The sequence below is a fragment of the Astyanax mexicanus genome, chromosome 25 (genome assembly GCF_023375975.1).
Source record: "Astyanax mexicanus isolate ESR-SI-001 chromosome 25, AstMex3_surface, whole genome shotgun sequence".
Taxonomy (NCBI): domain Eukaryota; kingdom Metazoa; phylum Chordata; class Actinopteri; order Characiformes; family Acestrorhamphidae; genus Astyanax; species Astyanax mexicanus.
The window spans coordinates 21,126,884-21,147,511 of NC_064432.1; the positions used below are offsets into that span (position 1 = coordinate 21,126,884).

The window sequence follows — 20,628 nt, forward strand, 5'->3', positions numbered from 1 at the left end:
TTGATTTCACCAAATTGCAAACCTCTGGAATATAAACAAGAGGAGGCTGGATGATCACAAGCCATCAAACCAAGCTAAATTTGGCAAAGTTATCCAAATGCTCTAGATGACAGCATTTTTTTTTGGATTTTGGAAGAAATGCTGTCTGTAGTTTGTAGAATAAAACAACAATGTTAATTTTACTTAAACATAAACCTATAAATAGCAAAATCAGAGAAACTGATTCAGAAACTGAAGTGGTCTCTTCATTTTTTTCCAGAGCTGTATAAGGCTTCTTGTTGCTGATTGAACTGGCTAACCTAGCCTAACTACATGTCCTCTGACATATTAACTGTGTGTCTGTGTTTGTTTCCACAGGGTTTAGTGCTGGGTGTGTATGAGAAGGAAAAAGATAACAATGGGATCTCCTTCACTGAAGCTGCAGCTTCTTTTGACAGATCAGTCTCAGGAAAACTCACTGAGATGATGTCAATGTGAGTATCTGCACGTTTTATCCCTTTCAGACCCTGCATCAATTACAATAGACATCAAAATGTTTTGTTGCCCATAACACTGATGGAGACCTGTTGTCCATTTCAAAAACAGCTGTAGTTAATGTTACATTAAACTCTCGAAAAACAACTGATACATGTGAATACGTTTTATATGCTTTTTGTCTGTTTGTTTTTATATAATTTGTTTAATCCCACCTGTCTCCTCATGTTTATCACATCTTCTTATAGATCTGGACCTTCTCTGAAGAAGGGAAAGAGCAGAATATTCTATGGCTTACACCAGGTATGACCACAGCAGTCGTTTCAGAGACACAGCAGTTATATCAAGCCAGAACAGTTTTTATTGATAATAATAGGGCGCTTCCCCATTCACACATGCAGCCCTTAAATACATATACTGATACCTTCCTCCTAGTCATTATTTTTGAATTATACTAACTCGCATGCAGGTAAATGACATCAGATTACTTTACAGTTCATGCTACACAAGATGTTTTGTAATTGAGAATCTTTAAGTTGTTGTGGTTTGCAAACTACCTGAATTTTTATAAAGAACCCTTATAAAACACTATAGAAACCCTTCTTCATTTTTAGGAATTGTACAGCCCCCAACACTGTGGGGTTAGTTGTAAAACACTGTTAAAATAATTACCAATCACAAAGGCGATTGAAAAGAATGTAATTCTTAATACTTAAATAATTTCAAGAATTAGGACTATTAATAAAATAAGTGTTAAAATAGTATTTTATAAATTCATTAGAAAAAATCCCAAAAATACACGCTTTCAAAAAATATAACAGAATAATTGTATACAATGCGATATGAAACACGTTTTAAATGTATTTCTTATTACAGTAATTGAACCTATTTTAAATGCTATATAGTTACAATATATGTGAATATTTAAATGTATGGTGCTGATATTTGCTGTTCTATTTTGTGGTGTAGAATAAGTGTCTGTGTATGATGCAACTTTATGTACTTGATGATGTATATTTATTTATTGATTTTATTTGTATTGCTTTTATTATCATATAAAGCTGAATGTGCAGTAATGAGTGATGGAAATATATTTTGTATATTTCATGTGTTTGTTCATTTTTCCATCTAGGACGTGCCGAGTGTAGCAGTAGTGGGTCTGGGTAAGAAAGGAGCTGGTGTGTGTGGGAAGGAGAACTGGGATGACTGCAAAGAGAACATCCGGGCAGCTGTGTCAGGTTTATTACTCTATCTATCGATTGATCACTCTGTTTATTTGTCTCTTTCTATCTGTCTATCGCTCTGTATTGTTCAGTCAGTCATTTAATCTCTATACAGTGTCGTGAAAAACGATTCCCCCCCTACAGATTTCTTTTGTTTCTGTGTGTTTGATTTTATTTGGGCATATTTCATGGGTTACAGCTGGCTGCAGGCAGCTGCAGGATCTGGAGGTGCAGCAGGTGGAGGTTGACCCATGTGGTGATGGTCAGTCGGCAGCAGAGGGTGCTGTGCTCGGCTTGTTTGAGTATGATGAACTCAAGAGCAAGAAGAAGGTCCGTGTTGCGACACAGCTGTACGGCAGGTGAGAAAGTATTTTAGGCCTGTCACCATAATCAGTGTTTTTTTTGGAACATACAGCTCTGGAAAAAATTAAGAGACCACTTAAAAAAATTATGACTTTGTTTGATTTTACCAAATTTAAAAACTCTGGAATATAATCAAGAGGAAGATGGATGATCACAAGCCATCAAACCAAACTGAACTGCTTGAATTTTTACACCAGGAGTGTAAAGCATAAAGTTATCCAAAAGCAGTGTGTAAGACTGGTGGAGGAGAACATGATGCCAAGATCCATGAAAACTATGATTTAAAACCAGGGATATTCCACCAAATATTGATTTCTGAACTCTTAAAACTTTATGAATATGAACTTGTTTTCTGTGCATTATTTGAGGTCTGAAAGCTCTGCCTCTTTTTTTTTTGTTATTTCAGCCATTTCTCATTTTCTGCATTAAATGCTCTAAATGACAACATTTTTTTTTTGGAATTTGGGAGAAATGTTGTCCGTAGTTTATAGAATAAAACAACAATGTTCATTTTACTCAAACATGTACCTATAATTAGCAAAATCTATTTTTTTCCCAGAGCTGTATATTGTCCAAGAAATAATAGAGAGAACATATATTATTGTTATTTTCCAAGCATGATATTCAGCTGATTTAATATTAATATAATAGCGCAATAATGCATCTGCACATTACTTTTAAAGACCAGTGGACATTTAATTATATAAGAATTATAGTCAGTACACTGGATCATTCACATTTCATGTGCTCTTCTACAGTACACACAATAGGCATTGTTAAAGTCAACTATTGTTATTGAGGTTATGTCCATTTATTGTACAATAAGTCAGTAATGTAATTATTGGCACTGTCCTCACACAGGTCTGATTATCTCTAGAGCACATGATCCCACACATGTGTAATTAATAGTGGTGTCTATATTAACTATGCAGTGCAGATACAGAAGCCTGGGAGAAGGGTGTTCTGTATGGAGAAGGGCAGAACCTGGCCAGAAGATTGATGGAGGCCCCGGCCAATCACATCACGCCAACAGCTTTCGCAGAGGCCATCGAGCAGAAGCTGTCCCCCTTCTCAGACAGGGTGGTTATTCACAAAAGGTACTGAAAAAAAAAACTGTTCTTTAATCACTTACTCTCCCATTTACTCTCACTTCTCTTTTAGGCTCATGTTTTCCATCTTTCTGATGAATAATCTACAATGTCTTTTACAATGACTGTAATGATTTCATTCATTGCAGACTGTATAAATGCAAGGTTTTTTTTTTTATAGTTTCCTCTGGTCAGTTTCATTGCATTTGTTAATGAACATGTATTTGTTTTTAAAACTGTTTTACCATTTTTTTTTTTATGCTGTTTCCATTCAAATAAAAGACTTCATAAATGTTTTACTTCTTCTTAGACCCCAGGCATGGATAGAGCAGGAGCAGATGGGGGCCTTTCTCAGTGTGTCCAAAGGTTCAGAGGAACCCCCTGTATTTCTGGAGCTGCACTACACTGGAAACCCAGACTCCAGCCAGGCTCCGCTCATGCTAGTGGGAAAAGGAATCACTTTTGACAGGTACTGCACTGCAGCTTGTATAAACTATGAAGCACCATTAAAGGAGGAATCTGGTGTGAGATGGACTTTGGGTGTAGTGGACCATAAATAAGAATATCAACTGATTAAGAGTATGAATAGTCCACCCCCATTCACCCCCAGCCCTCTGAAATACAGAGCTTTTTGCTGATTCTCCCAACAGGTTTACAGTGCTAGTGATGGGGGCATAGCATTGCTCATGCAAATAAATAACTTTTTTTATGCCATGACATTTAAAATGAGGCACTTAGTTTATTCAATAAAAGTTTGTACTTATCATATTTTAGTACACAGTAAAGTCCATTTCTCCTTTAATGCAATGAACTAACTTACTGTTTTTTGTTTATATTATGTTATATTTGGTTTGCTTTTTGCTTTGAAATAATTGTGTTTTTTTTTTTTATTGTCATTAAATTTTTTTGGGCACCTCAGTGGTGGAATTTCGCTGAAACCCTCATCTGGTATGGATGCCATGAGGGCAGACATGGGGGGAGCTGCCACTGTATGTTCTGCCATCGTCACAGCGGCGGCTCTGAAACTGCCAGTCAACATTATAGGTCCGACAATTTAAGCTTACACATTTTTTGTTCGTACGATATGTTTAGGTTTTGCTGCTGATGCATATTCTTGGAAAAAATGTTTACTTGTTCAAGAAATTACTATAGCAAAAATCCCCTGAAATATTGTGAGATTTAATTTTGCGAATTCATATGACAACAAGCCACATTTTATTACTTTAATAGACCTTTTAAAAATGTTCATATGATTCCTGATCTTATGTGAACTTATTGACTGTGAATGATGTGAAACTTTTATCTGTTAGAATACACAGCATTATTTTTGTTTGCGCTCAGGTTTGGCACCCCTCTGTGAGAATATGCCCAGTGGAAAAGCTAACAAACCCGGAGATGTGGTGCGTGCCAAAAACGGCAAAACAATCCAGGTACAGCACAGCACAGCACAGGCGTATCAGTGTGGCCTTTATTCTGACACACACCTCCCCAGAAATTTAACCACTAGCGCTGTCTATGTTAACAATGTTTTTTTTTTTTTTTTTAACACAGATTAATCTCTTTACAAAATTTGTCTCCTCCCGTTATTCACTTATCTTTTTTGCGGTATTTTCGAACTCTGCACTTAGGATTGGGTGATATTGTTTAAAAAAAATTACACTTCATATAAACCTTTTGTAGCATATTTTTTTTTATTAGCAGCCACTTTCAAACTTACATGCTGCTTTCTTATTAAACACAATTTGTTAGTGTTTTTTTTTTTTAACAGGTTTCTGACAGAAGCAAATATCTATCTACTGAGATTCAAATTGTACCATTTTGAAAATCTCATTAAACATTAATTCAATTAATCAAATGTATTTGATTAACCTCCCAGGCCTAACCGCACTAAATTTTTTATATATGCTAAAATACTGATTATCTTTCTGACAATCACACACAGCTGATGGCACCTTTAATTTCCACCATATTTTCCACCATATTGCTGCTGCAGCTCAGCCAATCAGCTCTCACTCCTGCCCTGCCCCTAAACCCATACAGCACGGTTTTCAAATTTGAGCTGTGGGTGGAGTCAAAGACTCTAAAATCAGGAGGTTTGGTGCCCCTTTAAAGCCTAAAAAATACCAGCATACTATTTTTTATTTCTCAACACAGAATGTTTTTGTGCTTAATAGAATACATTTTAAAGCGATTGGCATCATTAAACATGTATAAATATGATATAATTGCAATTTGCCAGTCTAACACTGATTCTTTTATTTCCATTTAAATACCCATTATTAAAAGCTTAGTTTTATGAAAAAAATATTGTGCGATTAATCGAGATTAATAACCAAATTCTGTCGTAATTATATAATTATATAATATTTTTTTTTTTAAAGATTGACACCACTAGTAACTGTGCCTTATGGTAAAGCACACAACAGCTGCTGTGATTGGGGTTAAAATGCAGCTTGACACATTCACACCAGCGCACAAGTATAAATGCACACAACAGATTAGGCCACGCTGTAGAAAGCATAATTCAGTATTTGGTGTCTTTACTTGCCATATAATTGTTGTATTCATGTATTAAGAAAATGAATTTAAATATGATAGCTGCTTTGCTTTGATCCAACAGGTTGATAACACTGATGCTGAGGGTCGTCTGATACTGGCTGATGCTTTATGCTATGCTCACAGCTTCAAACCCAAGGCTATAGTAAATGCTGCTACACTTACAGGTAACTTACATACCCGCACTCACTCTAGAGATGGGACCGATCCGATACAATATCGGTATCGGGGCCGATATTGACGTAATCCGACGAATCGGATATCGGGCGGGCGCTGCCGATCCACTTACCGATCCATATTCCAGTCCAAAGCTTGAGCTGAACAATAAACCCGCCATAACGTTAACACAAAACGCATCCCTTATCAGGATTCCAGTTTAACAGTTTACCCTGAACCCCCAGCAGCTTCAGTCTGCGGCGGACTGAGTAACTTTAGCTGTTTATCTACAAAAAAAGTCCATTATCTGGAGAGTTTTCACTTTGGAAACGCTGTACAGCAGAATGGTACACGTAAAGTCAGCATCTGAGAGGTAAACAGATTAACACCAGCAGTCTGTTAGCCTAGCTAGCACTGAACTGACAGCAGCAGCATTCCGGTGTTGTGAAGGTATTATAACTACAGACTGGAGTAAACTATATTCATAATCCACATATCCTATAAAACCACAGCATCTACAAACACTAACCAGCACAAACACACCCATCTGTTATTGAAAAACAGTCATTAATTTAGTTCGGAAATACAGTTAGCATTGCCACTTAGCCGTTAGCCATCTCCATTAAGATCTGCAGTCTGTTAGCCTAGCTAGCAAAATCATTCCGGCATTGTGAATGTAATAAATAACTATCTTAAGTGAACTACAGCCATAATCCACATCTAATATCAAACCACAGATCCTACCAACCCTAACCAGCACTAAGAAATCAATCTGTTATTAAAAAACAGTGATTAATTTAGCTCGGAAATACAGTTAGCATCGCCAGTTAGCCGTTAGCTATTGCAGCTAATCCTCTATGCTACCTGTCAAAATAAAAGTCTCCTGCACAACCGTTGCAAAAAATGCCCTGAATTTAATATTTAACGTATTTAATATTTTACTTTTTTTTATATTTAATAAAAATTCAAACATTTTATTTGAAAGGAAACTATTGTGTAATTGCGTATGAAGTGTGTCAAATAAATGACTTTTGAATGCATTTACATTAAATGCACCTGTGGATACTCTTAAAAGGGCTGTGTGGTCTGTTTCAGCCTCATTATTTAACCTTAATCATAGTACTATTAATAAACTAAAAGTATCGGTATTTGTATCGGTATCGGCAATCTTATATCAGTTTTATATCGGTATCGGATCGGAGCTGAAAAAAGTGTATCGTCCCATCACTAACTCACTCGCTCATATATTCTAACATGCACTACCAGTCAAAGGTTTTAGATTACCCCAACTGTTTAGTTGTCCTATTAATAGCAGTGCTTCATGGTTCAGACAAGCTTCTTTTTTGGTTTCTCATCTTAGCAATAACTTTATTACTGAACTTCACTTGTCGGAGCTCTAATTCTTCTCTTTACTGCTGCAACTGAGACTTAGTCTGTCATTCGTTCTGTAGCAGTTTTCTCCAGTTTCTAAGAGTCTTTTAAAGGTGTAGGAAACAGTTCTCACCACTCTCTGGCTGAAATCTGTAATTTCTCTAAAAAAAATGTGTAGTTATTATAATAAAAGTGTGAATATACTGTGTGTAAGTGTGTAAATGCGTTAAGAGTGCAGTAACATGATCTGGTCCAATACTGCTTTACTACAGACAAAGGCTTTAAAAGTAGTTTTACCAATGAAAAAGCAAAGAAAGAAAAAAATAGAGTGTTCTAAATCCTTTGACTGGTAGTGTATAAGATAAATCCTGTTTTTATTTTTATTGCAAAATTCATTTACATGATAAACACACACAAAACTTAGGACTGAAATAATGAGGCTGGAGGTAGAGTGAGGTAAAGGTCCACACAAGCACACAAGTGACTGCACAAGCACAAACCTACTTCTTATCCTGTGAAAAATGAGCGCAGTCAAGCCAAGTGCTGGTGAATGCTGGTGGTGTGCCTCGAGAAAATTGTACTAATTTAGGATCTTAATATATCCGGTTTCACGACAATGTTACTATTTTTTTTATATCGTTCTCCCCTCTAGTGAAGACTAGAGATGGAAAACTCCATTGTAAATAAAAATCATTCCTTTTTTGTTCTGCTAGGTGCGATGGATGTAGCGTTGGGTTCTGCTGCTACCGGTGTTTTCACAAACTCTGACTGGCTGTGGGAAAAGCTGCATAAGGTACACTGTTATAAATGCATTCATGACGTATCTTTAACTCCTTCTCATTTTTATTATTCACATAAATTCTGATGTTGAGCTTCAATAGCCAGTAAACTGAGTTTGCGTTTGCGGGTTTGTTTGCAGGCAAGCGTTGTCACAGGTGACCGAGTGTGGCGGATGCCGCTGTTTCAGCACTACACCAAACAGGTCACAGAATGTGCGCTGGCAGACCTGAACAACATTGGCAAATACAGCCGGTAAGTGCGCAGACAGTGTGGAAGTGCAAAAATATGTTAACACTTTACAATAAGATTTGTTAATACACTGCCTGGTAAAAAAAAAAAGGTCCCACACTTTAAATATTTGGTTGGACCGCCTTTAGCTTTGATTGTGGCACACATTCTCTGTGGCATTGTTTCAATAAGCTTCTGCAATGCCACAAGATTTATTTAAATCCAGTATTGCTGGATTAATTTTCACCAAGATCTTGCAGCAGCATTGATGATGGTAGAGTCTGACCGCTGCACAAAGCAGCTCTTCTCCATCCAGCACATCCCAAAGATTCTCAATGAGGATAAGATCTGGACTCTGTGGTGAACTCTCTCTCAATCCATGTGTGAAAATTATGATCTCATGCTCCCTGAACCACCCTGCTCTCCCCGCTGCATTTATAACATTTCTTTCAGCTAAACTAACACTACTAAACTCTTACCTCAGACTTGGTGATTCGGTGCATGGGCAGTTTCATCACGTCGAAGCCCCAGACTTCGCTCTGTATCATAAACTCCGACACGAATGGCGCCCACTTTGACCAGTGTTTTGTCGAGTTGTGCTGCCTTGTCATACCGTGCTTCCCTAGTGTATATTTAAAGTCTTGGTAAAACACGGAATCAACCGGAGATCCGATTTAAACCTATAGTTACACAAGATAGCTAATCTTAACTTGCTGTGTAAACAGAAGCTGTAAGCTCCACCTTAGCTGACCAGACAGTGTCAGTTCTCCTGCAGCCCGGGTTTAGCTCTGTCTGTAGGCGATCCTGAGCTGAGGTGGGCGAGGCCGTGGACTGTTTGACGTAGACTGTTTCATATGCAGCATGCATATACAACTGAGAGAAACCTATAGTATTTTTAAAAAGAACAAGAAAAAGTGGATTTTAGCGGAAGGAGACCTTTAAGTTGTAGTTATCTTAATTAAACCTGTCACTAAGTGTGTGTGTGTGTGTGTGTGTGTGTGTGTGTGTGTTTACAGCTGCCTCGTTGCTAAGTTGTGTTGTGTTTACCTCCCCACAGCTCGGGCGGAGCCTGTACAGCTGCAGCATTCCTGCGGGAGTTTGTGACTGCCGATCACTGGGCCCATCTAGATATTGCTGGGGTCATGACCAATAAGGACGAGGTTCCATATTTACGGAAAGGAATGTCTGGAAGACCCACTCGGACACTCGTCGAGTTCGCTACTGTCTTGGCCTCTGGGTCCTAAGAGCACCTTCGCTTGATCTTTGAACTCGTCAGATTGAAGACCATAGAAGAACGATATTGGTGGAGAGCAGTAAAATGACATTTGTGAATCAAACAAAAAATTTAAATTACATTTTCTTTTGTCTTTTTTTTTTTGCTGGTAGGTTGTTTATTTAAGAATGAAGTCTTATAGATTTGAAAAAAAAAATGACAAGAAGAGATCATTATAAAACAGTCAGCCGAAAAGGCCGTCACAATGAATCATGCTATTTCACCATCAGCAGCCAGAGTCAGAGAGAGAGCACAAATTTTTCACAAAAGCTTTTTCTGGGTGTGGTGGGAAATTGAAGAGATTATGGGATACAATAAGAAATAAATTCTAAGCCAAATTATAAAAGAAAACCTTCACCAACTTCTAAACTAAACATTAGCAGCAGCAGCAACTCAGAATTGTGTGGCAGGTGTAACACAGTCATAATAATCAGCATAAGAAAGCTGCACATTCAGCAATAGGACTGGGCAGTATGACGGTATATATCATTTTATACTGTATTTCTAAAAGGAAAAAAAGTGTTATTTACTACATTTTATACAGTGTTACGTTAAAATAGCCTTATTGTTCCACAGTGTAAATATAAAACAAATGTGTTCCACCATCAATTCTTCCAGTGTGTTTAATCAGGAATTCCACTATAATTCCATCATTTTACAATTTCAGTTGACTTGTGCACAGATTGTAAAATAAAGGAATTTTAAAGGACTTGTGTTTCTACCATTGACTTGTGCTATCACTGAGTTCTTGGAGTGCTCAGCCTTTCACCGTGCAGGAACCATTCTGGTACGAGACGAGCATTGATCAGCATGCTGTCAGTACCTACACTCACACCACAAAACTGAGCTTAGTATTGCAGTAGCCTTAATCCAGTCATTTCACAGGGTGGGTTTATTAGGATATACTGATGAAAAAAAGGGAAGTATAGTGTTAAGTGGAAGCGTCACATTACAAATGAACCAAACATGCAACCCCACAAGCAGCACAGTTTACTTGGAAGTGAATCCCCGACCACCAATTTCAGAACCAGAGATCAGTACTCTGGACTGCTCCCAGACTCAAACAGTTTTTACAACTTCACCAATCCTACTGAACCCTCAGTAATGGCCGCAGCTGCAGGAATGTTAGAGGAGGATGTAAAAGGCTAGGGCAGAACGTGCACAGGCTCGGGCTGGGTCGGGTCGGATTTTTTGGGCCCGATCTAAGCTCTAAGGCCCAATTCCTGTCAGGGAAACCAGTCCTGTGAATGTGAATGTCAGTGTTGCAAACAAAGCTTGGAGGCTTCAGGTGGAACTTTCTGAGACATACAGTACACAGTAGATGGCAGGCTAAGAGCAGTTCTGAAAAAGTACAGAGGTGGTACCAGCAGCAACCATGCATTGCTGTGTGTGTGTGTGTGTTGAAAACTGTTGTCTGGCAGGTCACTTTGTGAGCTGATGGGGAATTTGTGCAATAAACTGTTAATCTGTAGCAAAGCAGGCCCTGTGGAGGAGAATGTGGACGAGTGTTCTAGCAGTTCTGGATTTAAAGCCTCTCAGTAGGGTGGTGCATATATGCCCTGAACTTTCCCTCATCTCACTCATAAACACCCACAGGCAGGCCTATCACAATAATTACATTATAGACTTTTCGCACAGTTTATGAACAGAACACTAATTGTTGCTGACCTTGACTCTGCCCATTATATTTTTCCTAGAGAGAAGAAATGTTCTGTTATAGGGAGCCATTCAGAATGATCAGAATGAACACTGATCGCCACAATAACCTGGAATAACTCTACCTACCAATGTTAACCTGTGCTGTGGAAAGAGACACCAGGCAACAGGAAAAAGTAAACAAAAAGTGTTTACACCAGAATACTACATAATTCCATATGTCCCTTTACTTTGTATAGCATAATGTTTATATTTGTTTAGAAAAAAATATCTTACTTTTTGGAAAATCGGGGGTCTCTGTTGATATACAGCTCTTGTAAAAAAAAAAAAAAAGTGACCACTAAAAATGATGACTGTCTTTGATTTTACCAAATTGAAAACCCCTGAAATATAAACAAGAGAAAGATGGATGATCACAAGCCAAAAACATTTTTGAACCAGGAGTGGCATAAAGTTATTCAAAAGCAGTGTGTAAGACTGCTGGAGGAGAACATGCCAAGATGCATGAAAATTGTGATTAAAAACCTATAAATACCTATAAATAGCAAAATCAGATAATCTGATTCAGACTGAGTCAAACTTTTGACTTGGCTGCATTAGCTGTAAAACTGTTAAACCATTCTTCAATGTCTGTCTGACTAGTTAGTTAGATAATTAGCATGCAGCGTCAAATCCCTGTGTGAAGCTACACTTAGCTTGAAGGTAAGTTAGCGTTTAGCAAGCTGGCTAAAGTTATTATAGTCCAAAAAATATTATACTCAAAGTCCTTATCCACCTTATTCTACCTTAGTTTGTGTTAGAACCTTTAAAGCAGTAATTTCCATTCCATTAAATATTTCCATTAAATGTTTGTAGCTTAGCTTAGCATAGCTTTTTTAAACTAGCATTTCAGAAGACGACGTTGTTTAGAGCTGTTAATTTAGAGCATAGCTAACTAGCTTTTCAACACTTAGCTTATATATATATATATATATATATATATATATATATATATATATATATATATATTATAATCAAATATATTTTTGTTTATTTTTTATATGTAACCTTATTATGAGTTAACTTGTTCCTCAAGTTAAATATATTTACAGTTGTACTTGTTTGGACAGTTGTACAGTCATGCAATTGAGGGTGGTAAATTTTAAATCCTATAACTTGGTATCTGTGAATAAGCCAGTTCTCTAACCACCAATCCACTGCTGCCCATGATATAAAATTATTGTTATTTGCAAAAAACAGGTTAACATGTAGCGTTACAGAAATAGTGTTCTAGTAACGTTCTGAAAACGTGTGAAATAATAATGATTTGCATTACAACGTTCTTAAAATCTTCATCACATATAATTCCCAGCTAGACGAATACTAATGTTATGAAAGTTAAAAGTAACATTCCCAAAACTAAAAATGTATGAAGCCATTGACACAAGCGACATTACAGCAATGTTGCAAGAACATTAAAATAAATGTTAAATAAAAATGTTCTAAGAACATCCAGAAAACTTGACAGATTTAACATTTAAAAAATGTTAACTGTAATGTCATAAGAAAGTCTAATTATCATTTTCAAATGTAAGCTATAAAATCAGGGATTGTTACTTATTTCAAGTCGTACTTGGTTTTTAATCAAGTTTATTTTGAGATTTTAAGCGAATTTTAAAAAATCTCAAGAAAAAATGCTAACCCCTATTGACAGAAATTGTTTGCTTATTATAAGTATATAGTGTAAATCTCCCCTTAAAATGCTGTATAGAAACTAGAAAGGTTCTTTACAGCATTTTGAAGGGAATTAAGGGAAAATATAAAAGGCTTAATCCCTGTCTGAGAAACTGACCCGTAATGAGTAAATAAGCAAACAAAATAAAAAGTTATATTTGTGTGGAAGGGAAGACCCCATAAGATACTGGTTACACCACTTACTTCTACTAAACTGGGTATCTGCCAAGGGAAAATCTGCCAACCAACCCCAGCTCTATATTGTTAAAAAGACGTTAAAAAATGTCAGACTATTTGTTGAAACTACATTTTGGTTAAAAACATCTACATTCTACTACAGTGGTTTGGAAAAGTGTTTGTCCCCTTCCCAAATGCTCATACAACTTAAGTTGTGTTTTTGAGAATTTGAGTTATGTCTGGTGGGTCAGGGTGAGGCAGTAGTTTGATCTTATGACTGGGGGGGGGGGGGGGGAGGGGATTGTGCGAGCTTTGATTGGCCCCCGGGTTTTTATGTCCTGGAATTAGTGCATTATTTTGTATGTTAGGATTGTGATTAACCAAAAACTGGGACTGGCTCCTAACACATTCTGTTTTCCAGGAAGTTTTTCTTGAACTCATTCTTTTGTCTGTATTGTCACACATATGTGTGTGTGTGTGTGTGTGTGTGTGTGTGTGTGTGTGTGTGTGTGTAGGAGGGTTGAGTCAAAAAGCTCTTAGTAACACTTATTGTTCAGACGTGCAGTCAGAAGACAAGGCCATGGAGATAATTTTGATTGTTTTTTGCTACTCTGTTTTGTGTTTAGGGCAGAGGAGTTGCGGTCAAAGATAATGACTGGAGTGTGTGTGTGTGTGTGTGTGTGCACATGTTTTAGACCAAAAATGGCTAAACTTCGCAATTCCTAAAAAATACAGGGATGACTTTCAAACCTTTAAAACCAAAATATAAATGACATTTTTTGGAATATGTAAAAATGAAGTCTATCTGTGTCTCTTTAGTAGATTGTGGACTTATTTCCTCTAACAATGATAGACCCAAACCTTGGGCCAAAAATTGTAACAATATCATTTTGTATTGTTTATCATTTATTAGCTGAATTAGTTCTAAGTAACCTCATGAATTTCAATGTCAAACGTTTTTATTACGCCAATTTAATGTGGATAAATGGTGGATAAATACCACCCTCCATCAGTCTTACACAGTTCCACAGCTCAAAGCAGGGGGCTTTTTATACTCCTCTAGTCCACAACTGGCATTAGACATGTTGCCATAATGTTCAAAAAATTAGAATATAATTGAAAAGTATAACTTTATTTTATTAATTCAGTTCAAAATGCGAAACTCATATTTTATATAGATGCATTTCACACGGAGTGATCTATTTTAAGCCTTTATTTGAAATAGATCACCCTATGTGTAATACATCTATATAATGTGAGTTTCACATTTTGAACTGAATTACTGAAATAAAGTAATTTTTCAATGATATTCTTATTTTTTGGAGATACACATATATGTGCAACAGTTTGTGTACCGTAAAGAACACGAATGCATTCATTGGACGGTATATCCACAAACATTTGGACATTTAGTGACTTTTGTGTCTGACAGATCAGAGTGGGTATGTGTATGTGTATAAGTAGATTATCTACAGAAGACTAAACTGCAACAGATGGCCATATCTTAAAAAAAAATCTGAACCTGAAAAACAATTGATCTGTAACAGCGTGATTAATTTGTATCAGAGCAAAAATACAGTATGAGCTGACTATGATTCAAAGCATACCACATAATCTGTAAAACATGGTGGTGGGGGTATCATGGCTTGGGGATGTATGGCTGCCACAGGTTTTGGCGCACTATCCTGTATTCATGAAATACCTGCTGAAGGTGAAAATGGGTGTATAGGAACATCTTATCTGCTTGAGTTCCAGTAATGCCTCTGAACTCGTTGAACAGCACTTTATCCTACAGAAGATAAGGATATGTGTGCTGTATGCTGTGTTTTATAGTGTAGTTTCTTGGTTCCGTGCTGGTTTGTGTGCATTAGCTGGATGGTGGGTGGTATAAGTGTGTGTGTGGAAGGTCCCCCCCTCCTGCCTCTTTGACTGGCTTGACACAGATTAACATTCTAACAGCCAGTCTTACATCTACCCCCTAAGACAGAACAATCCCACTCATTAGAACATACCTCCTTCAGCCCCCCACCACCTTTTCTTTCCCTATGTGCTTTATGACTGTAGCTTTGTGTTTTGTCTTTACTAGCACAGCGCAATACGGACAAGTATCACATTGCGTTTATGTTGCTACATACTGTGATTGCGACATGCCTTCAGATCACGAGGGGAGGAAAGGAGAAGGTCTCTCCTCAAGAAGGAGTACTGCTATTGTAGACAAGTAAAGTGTAAAGTAAAAAAGTAAATCACTGCAGGTCGTCGAAGACCAGTTGTGAAACTATGGCCTGGCACTTGTTCTGTCACTTGTACTGTCCAAGTGGTCATTGATGGACTCTGGACTCTTGCTTGTCTGTTTGCATGGACAATTCTAACCAGAGACTGCATTAGTTCTCAGTAACTTCATGACTTTCAATGTCAAAAGTTTTTATTAAGCCAATTTAGTGTGGATAAAAGGTGTATAAATACCACCCTCCATCATATCACACAGTTCCTGGGGCCTTTATAGCCCTCTTGTCCTCTTTTGACTTTTACTTTCACGTTTTTTTTTTAATTCAGTGTTTTTTATTTTTATTTTAAAAAGTTCTGCATTGTAGATTAATACTAAAGTCATGCAAACTATGAAAAAAAACATATTGATTTAATTAGTTAACATAATACTAAAGTCAACCAAACTATGAAGGAAAAACATATGGAATTATTTAGTTAACAAAAAAGTGTGTGTTTCAGATTTTAGAGTCTTTTAGATTTTAGAAGTAGGCACCTCTTGTTTATATGACAGCTTTGCACATCTTGTCACTTTCTCAGTCAGCTTCACGAGGTAGAGTCATCTGGAATTCAGGCTTTCAGTTAACAGCTGTGCTGAACTCATCAAGAGATAATTACCTGAATTGTATTGCCTCTTAATGTGTTTGAGAGCATCAGTTGTAAAGTTGTGAAGAGGTAGAGTTACAGGTATACAGTGAACAGCTCTATTTCTAATCTATATTATGGCAAGAACTACTTAACTAAGAAAATAAATAAAATGTTTTAAGAAATGAAGGTCAGTCAAGGCAAAACATTTCTAAAAGTTTTAAGTTCATCCGAGTTACCAGCCTCAGAACCCGGCAGTTCTGATTCCTTGTGTGTTCCTTCATAGTCTGGATGACCATTTAAGAAAAGCAAAAAAACCCCATTAAAACCATTAAACGAGAAGGTGTACAGGTTCTGTATGTATATCATTTATTAAAAACAGTTATTGTGACAGGCCTTTATACAGCCACCCCATGTCACTCTCAGCCTCAGCCTACATGACTTCCTTCGTCATCAGTTAACGCGTCTGTCGCTGTGTTTAGGTCACAGGTTTTGCTTTCGCTGAGTCACGATAATTCTGCAGCATGACTGGGTAATTAGAGCTGCTGCAGGCATGTCATTTACCTCCCGCCTCCTCAATTCACACTGAGGAATACGCCCTCCGGCCTGAAGAAGCACTTTTACAGAACTGAAGACGCGTTTCCGATTATCTCTCTCTCTCTCTCTCTCTCACTCTCTCTGTCTCTCTGTCTCTTTTTCTGTCTGTCTCTCTCTCGCTCGCTCGCTCTACATTCTCTGTGTGTATTGTAATACTCTGAGGGAAGTATGAGGGTGTGTTGTAGGTATTGTCACTGAGTGAATAGGCTTTTCTTTGAGGCATTTGTCTCATTTAAGCATCATTGCATTACATATCAATGAAACAGTGAAGGGAGGGACGTATTATGATAATGTGGGTGTTGATATCAGTGATGTGTTTCATCATGACAGATTTTTTATGCAAGTATCAGTACCTTTTCACATAAAGAACTTTATGTGTCATAAAAGACTACATTTAACTGTCAGATATGGTAACACTTGACCATAAGATACAAAGCAATCACAACTATACTGTTACGTGTCTTTACCAAATAGTTAGTCCAACAGTTTTTGAAATCGACACCGTTTCAGTTCCAGATTGCTCAGTCTGATTGGGATTCCTGTGATGTGGGAATTCAGCCTTGTAAACAGGGATTTGGTTTCTGTATAGCAACAGATGCCAGATATTTGGCATCCTTTAAGTGCAACAATGACACAAATACATAAGTAACAACTCCCATCAACATGGGGTACCACAGCAACCAATAGGCAGCCCCCTGAGATGCCACAGAATCACCCTAGCTATTACCTAGCAAAACCATAGCAATCACTAAGCAACACAATCTTGCCACACTGTAGCATTCACTCAGCATCAACTTACAACACCACAGCAACCAGTTAGCAATTAGGCAATCAACATAGCAATTTAAGCAACAGTTCAAAAAAGGTCCTATAAAATATAAATAATCATTATTGTTATTGTTATTGTTATAATAGAGATTCAGTATACGATGATATCAGAATATCAGTATCAATAAATACTTAAAAAATGACAGTCATTAGGCAGATGATCAGACATGTGTGTGATTTGCTGATGTATTTATTAATAACTCCTCTGTGTAATATGAAATGAGTGTTGCTCGTGGCTGAATTTCTGGAATTGCTTCTTTTCGGGAGCCGTTTTTAGCCTCAGTCGTCATCAGGGCGTATCAGCAAACAATGGAAAAATGTGTCTTGTGCGTCTTACCCTGTGTCACATGACAGCAGAACCACACCATACCCAATAGTGTATGGGTATGTGGGTATGTGTTCTTCAGGCTTTCAGCAGCAGAGCAAACAGTCTGAGCACTGCAGAGCAGACTGACGTTCTGACGTTTGAGTGGAACAGGTGTTTAAAGGATCGGTACAGTGGGCGGTACAGTGACGGACTTGGCTGTTTGAACAGATGTGTCTAAAATAAAAAAAAACATAAATGAAGGGAACAGTTACAAGTTTAAAAATAACAATACAGTTAATAAATACAGATAATCCTGTTGGTACCACATCACATTTAAGCCACTGGTGGGCACTTCTTCATAGAGGAGACCCTAGTAGGCATCCCACACATCCCATTATCTGTACCGGATAATAGAGTGGCACTGATTAATTGCAACAAGAATCATTTTAGCAGGCACTCAATCACTTTTTCCTCCACCAGACAGACAACCAATAGACCACTTTGGCTACGTTCACACACAGCAGGTGAAAGTGGCCTAAATCCAAGGTGTATTTTTGGCTGTACACAATATTACACATGTCTCATAAATGGCATTTGTTTGAACACTCTGCGATGTGTAACTGATGTGCATGTGCTAAAGAGCACTGCTTCACATTAAGTTTCGGTTTCATCCTCAAGAGCTATAAATGAGTTTAGGCTGAGAGCTGGACTGGATCACAGAGAATGAACTTGAACTCACTAAAAAAGGAAATATTATTCAAACACAGACCAGAGCCAGCCCTTTCTATTAACTTAATTTTCTAGCTTTTTATTTTCCGTTGACGCCAATATGTGCAGCCACATATTGTTGCCAATTTCTGCAATTTTATTAGAGCAATTGCAACAAGCGCCTTTTAATAGAACCGGAATGAGTCCAAATATTTCTTGGAACTTACCTCATTATTCCGCCACCGAAACCCTTATTCACAGCTGTCATCCATTTTTCTGTCTAATCACGGGCGCTATAGAGGGTGCTTTAGCAACGATTGTTTTTAAACCATGGAAGCACTGGGGAGCGGTTGGGGGTGAACAGAGCCCACCAGTAGTACAGTATGTTGAGTCTGATGTCATTTGAAGGGTAGTTTAGTGATTCTCCCTGAGTTTGTTGGCTTTCACAACACAAACACCCGCATGTCTGCTGGAGGTCAGACTGAACTGGGTGAAACTGTTATTCTGAGGTTGGAGTGACTCAATTTTTACTTCCTGAATCAGAAACTCCTCAGTATGTCCAATAAAATGTGTGTGTGTGTGTGTGTGTGTGTGTGTGTGTGTGTGTGTGTGTGTGTTTGCGTGTGTTAACTGATAATATTATTGGTCTGTCAGGCTAAAGGCATGTTTGTGTTTTAGGGAGGTCACACTCTTGGGGGGGAGCAGGTGCTTTCACTGCTTTTTTGGTATCACCTTATAGTGCTATGTGTGTGTCTGTGTGTGTGTCTGTCTTTGTGCGTGTGTGTGTGTGTGTGTGTGTGTGTGTGTGTGTGTGTGGAATGCTGTTCTGGCCATTTTCCAGGGTGAGTGAGGATAGTGTTTCCAGTCCGAGTACCTGGAAGCATTCTGGTTTGGTGAGTTTCTGAGACACACACACACACACACACAAAAGAACAGGTTGCACAGACCAGCCCAGCCAAAGTGACATGAAACTAAACATTTCCCAGAACTGCCTTCCGCCTTCACACAATTGCGCTCTAAAACACACTCTCTTACACACACACACATGCACACACACACATAGCTCATATACTATACAGTTTAATTTAAACAAAGTTGGGAATGGTAATGTTATTGCCTCAAAGGCAGCATTCTGCATTAATGCTGCATGACAGAAGTGAACTGACACTCCCCCATACCATGACAGACCCTGGCTTTTGGACTTGCTGAAAACAATCTATACACTTCTTTTCATTTCTAGTCCAGAGCACATGGAGTCTGTTTCTTCCAAAAAGCTCTGTATCAATAATTCTGAGCTTCCGAGCCCAGAGAGGTCACTGTAAACACTGTAAAGTGTATGTTGGTACCAGCACTGTTCATTTGTTGGCCTTACCATTTTTTCATGTTAACATGTTTCAATATAATTCATATGTTGGCACTGACACTATTCATTTATTGGAACTATCACTTTGTTTAATGCATTAGTGCTGTTCATTTGTTGGAATCACAACTGTTTATTTAATGGTTCTAACACTGTTCATATTTTTCCATGAACACTGCTGATTTAATGATATGACAAAAACACAGTTTATTTAATGGTACTAACATTATTCATTTATTTTCATTAATACTGTTCATGTCTTGACATTAACACTTTATTTAATGGTGCTAGCTCTTTTATTTTATTGTCACCAGAATGTTTATATTGTCTAGTACTGACACAATTAACATTTATTGGCCTCAGTGATGTTCCTTATTGGTATGAACACTATTCAATTATTGGCACTACCAATGTTTAATGATTGGCACTAGTATTACTCATTTATCAGCATTAACAATGTTCATAAGTGCTGTTCATTTTGCAGGGTCACCTCTGTTTATATAAAAGTGCTAACACTATTTACTTATTGGTGAAACCTAATATTAATAACTAATAACCTAATAACTAATATTTTGATAATAACCCTGTTCGTGTAACGGAACCTACACAGTTACTTCATTGCTACTAACCCTATTTAATTGATTATTTTCATTTGTTGGCATCACTTTAATAATTCAGTTTAACATTAATAACGTTATTGTGGCAGTTTTTGTTCTAATGCTGAGGTGAGGTTTGTTCTGACCTCAGGCCTATATTCCTCCTCTAGGCTCTAGTTTTTTTCTCCCTCCTTCTTTCATACATTTTTTTCCCTAATCAGAAGAGTGGAATGTGCAGCTTATGTCAGTGAGAGGCAGGTACTGAGACTGGTGCTAATTACTCTCTCTCTCTCTCTCTTTCTCTGCCTCCGCCCGCTCTCTCTCTCT

At 37.6% G+C, this 20,628-nt stretch overlaps 1 protein-coding gene across 2 annotated transcripts in view; it reads left to right on the plus strand.

Moving 5' to 3' along the window:
- The window catches only part of lap3 (leucine aminopeptidase 3), a 12,138-nt gene extending 1,917 nt beyond the window's left edge, over positions 1-10,221 (plus strand). For both annotated transcript variants that reach the window (XM_022682053.2, XM_007230247.3), the window contains exons 2-13: positions 358-473; positions 723-777; positions 1,607-1,712; positions 1,897-2,056; positions 2,993-3,157; positions 3,459-3,617; positions 4,068-4,192; positions 4,490-4,578; positions 5,769-5,871; positions 7,945-8,024; positions 8,151-8,263; positions 9,297-10,221. In XM_022682053.2, the coding sequence (XP_022537774.1) occupies positions 463-473; positions 723-777; positions 1,607-1,712; positions 1,897-2,056; positions 2,993-3,157; positions 3,459-3,617; positions 4,068-4,192; positions 4,490-4,578; positions 5,769-5,871; positions 7,945-8,024; positions 8,151-8,263; positions 9,297-9,483 (1,353 nt within the window). In that variant the 5' untranslated portion in view covers positions 358-462 and the 3' untranslated portion in view covers positions 9,484-10,221. The remainder of the gene's footprint in view (positions 1-357; positions 474-722; positions 778-1,606; positions 1,713-1,896; positions 2,057-2,992; positions 3,158-3,458; positions 3,618-4,067; positions 4,193-4,489; positions 4,579-5,768; positions 5,872-7,944; positions 8,025-8,150; positions 8,264-9,296) is intronic.
- Positions 10,222-20,628: the final 10,407 nt, after the last annotated feature.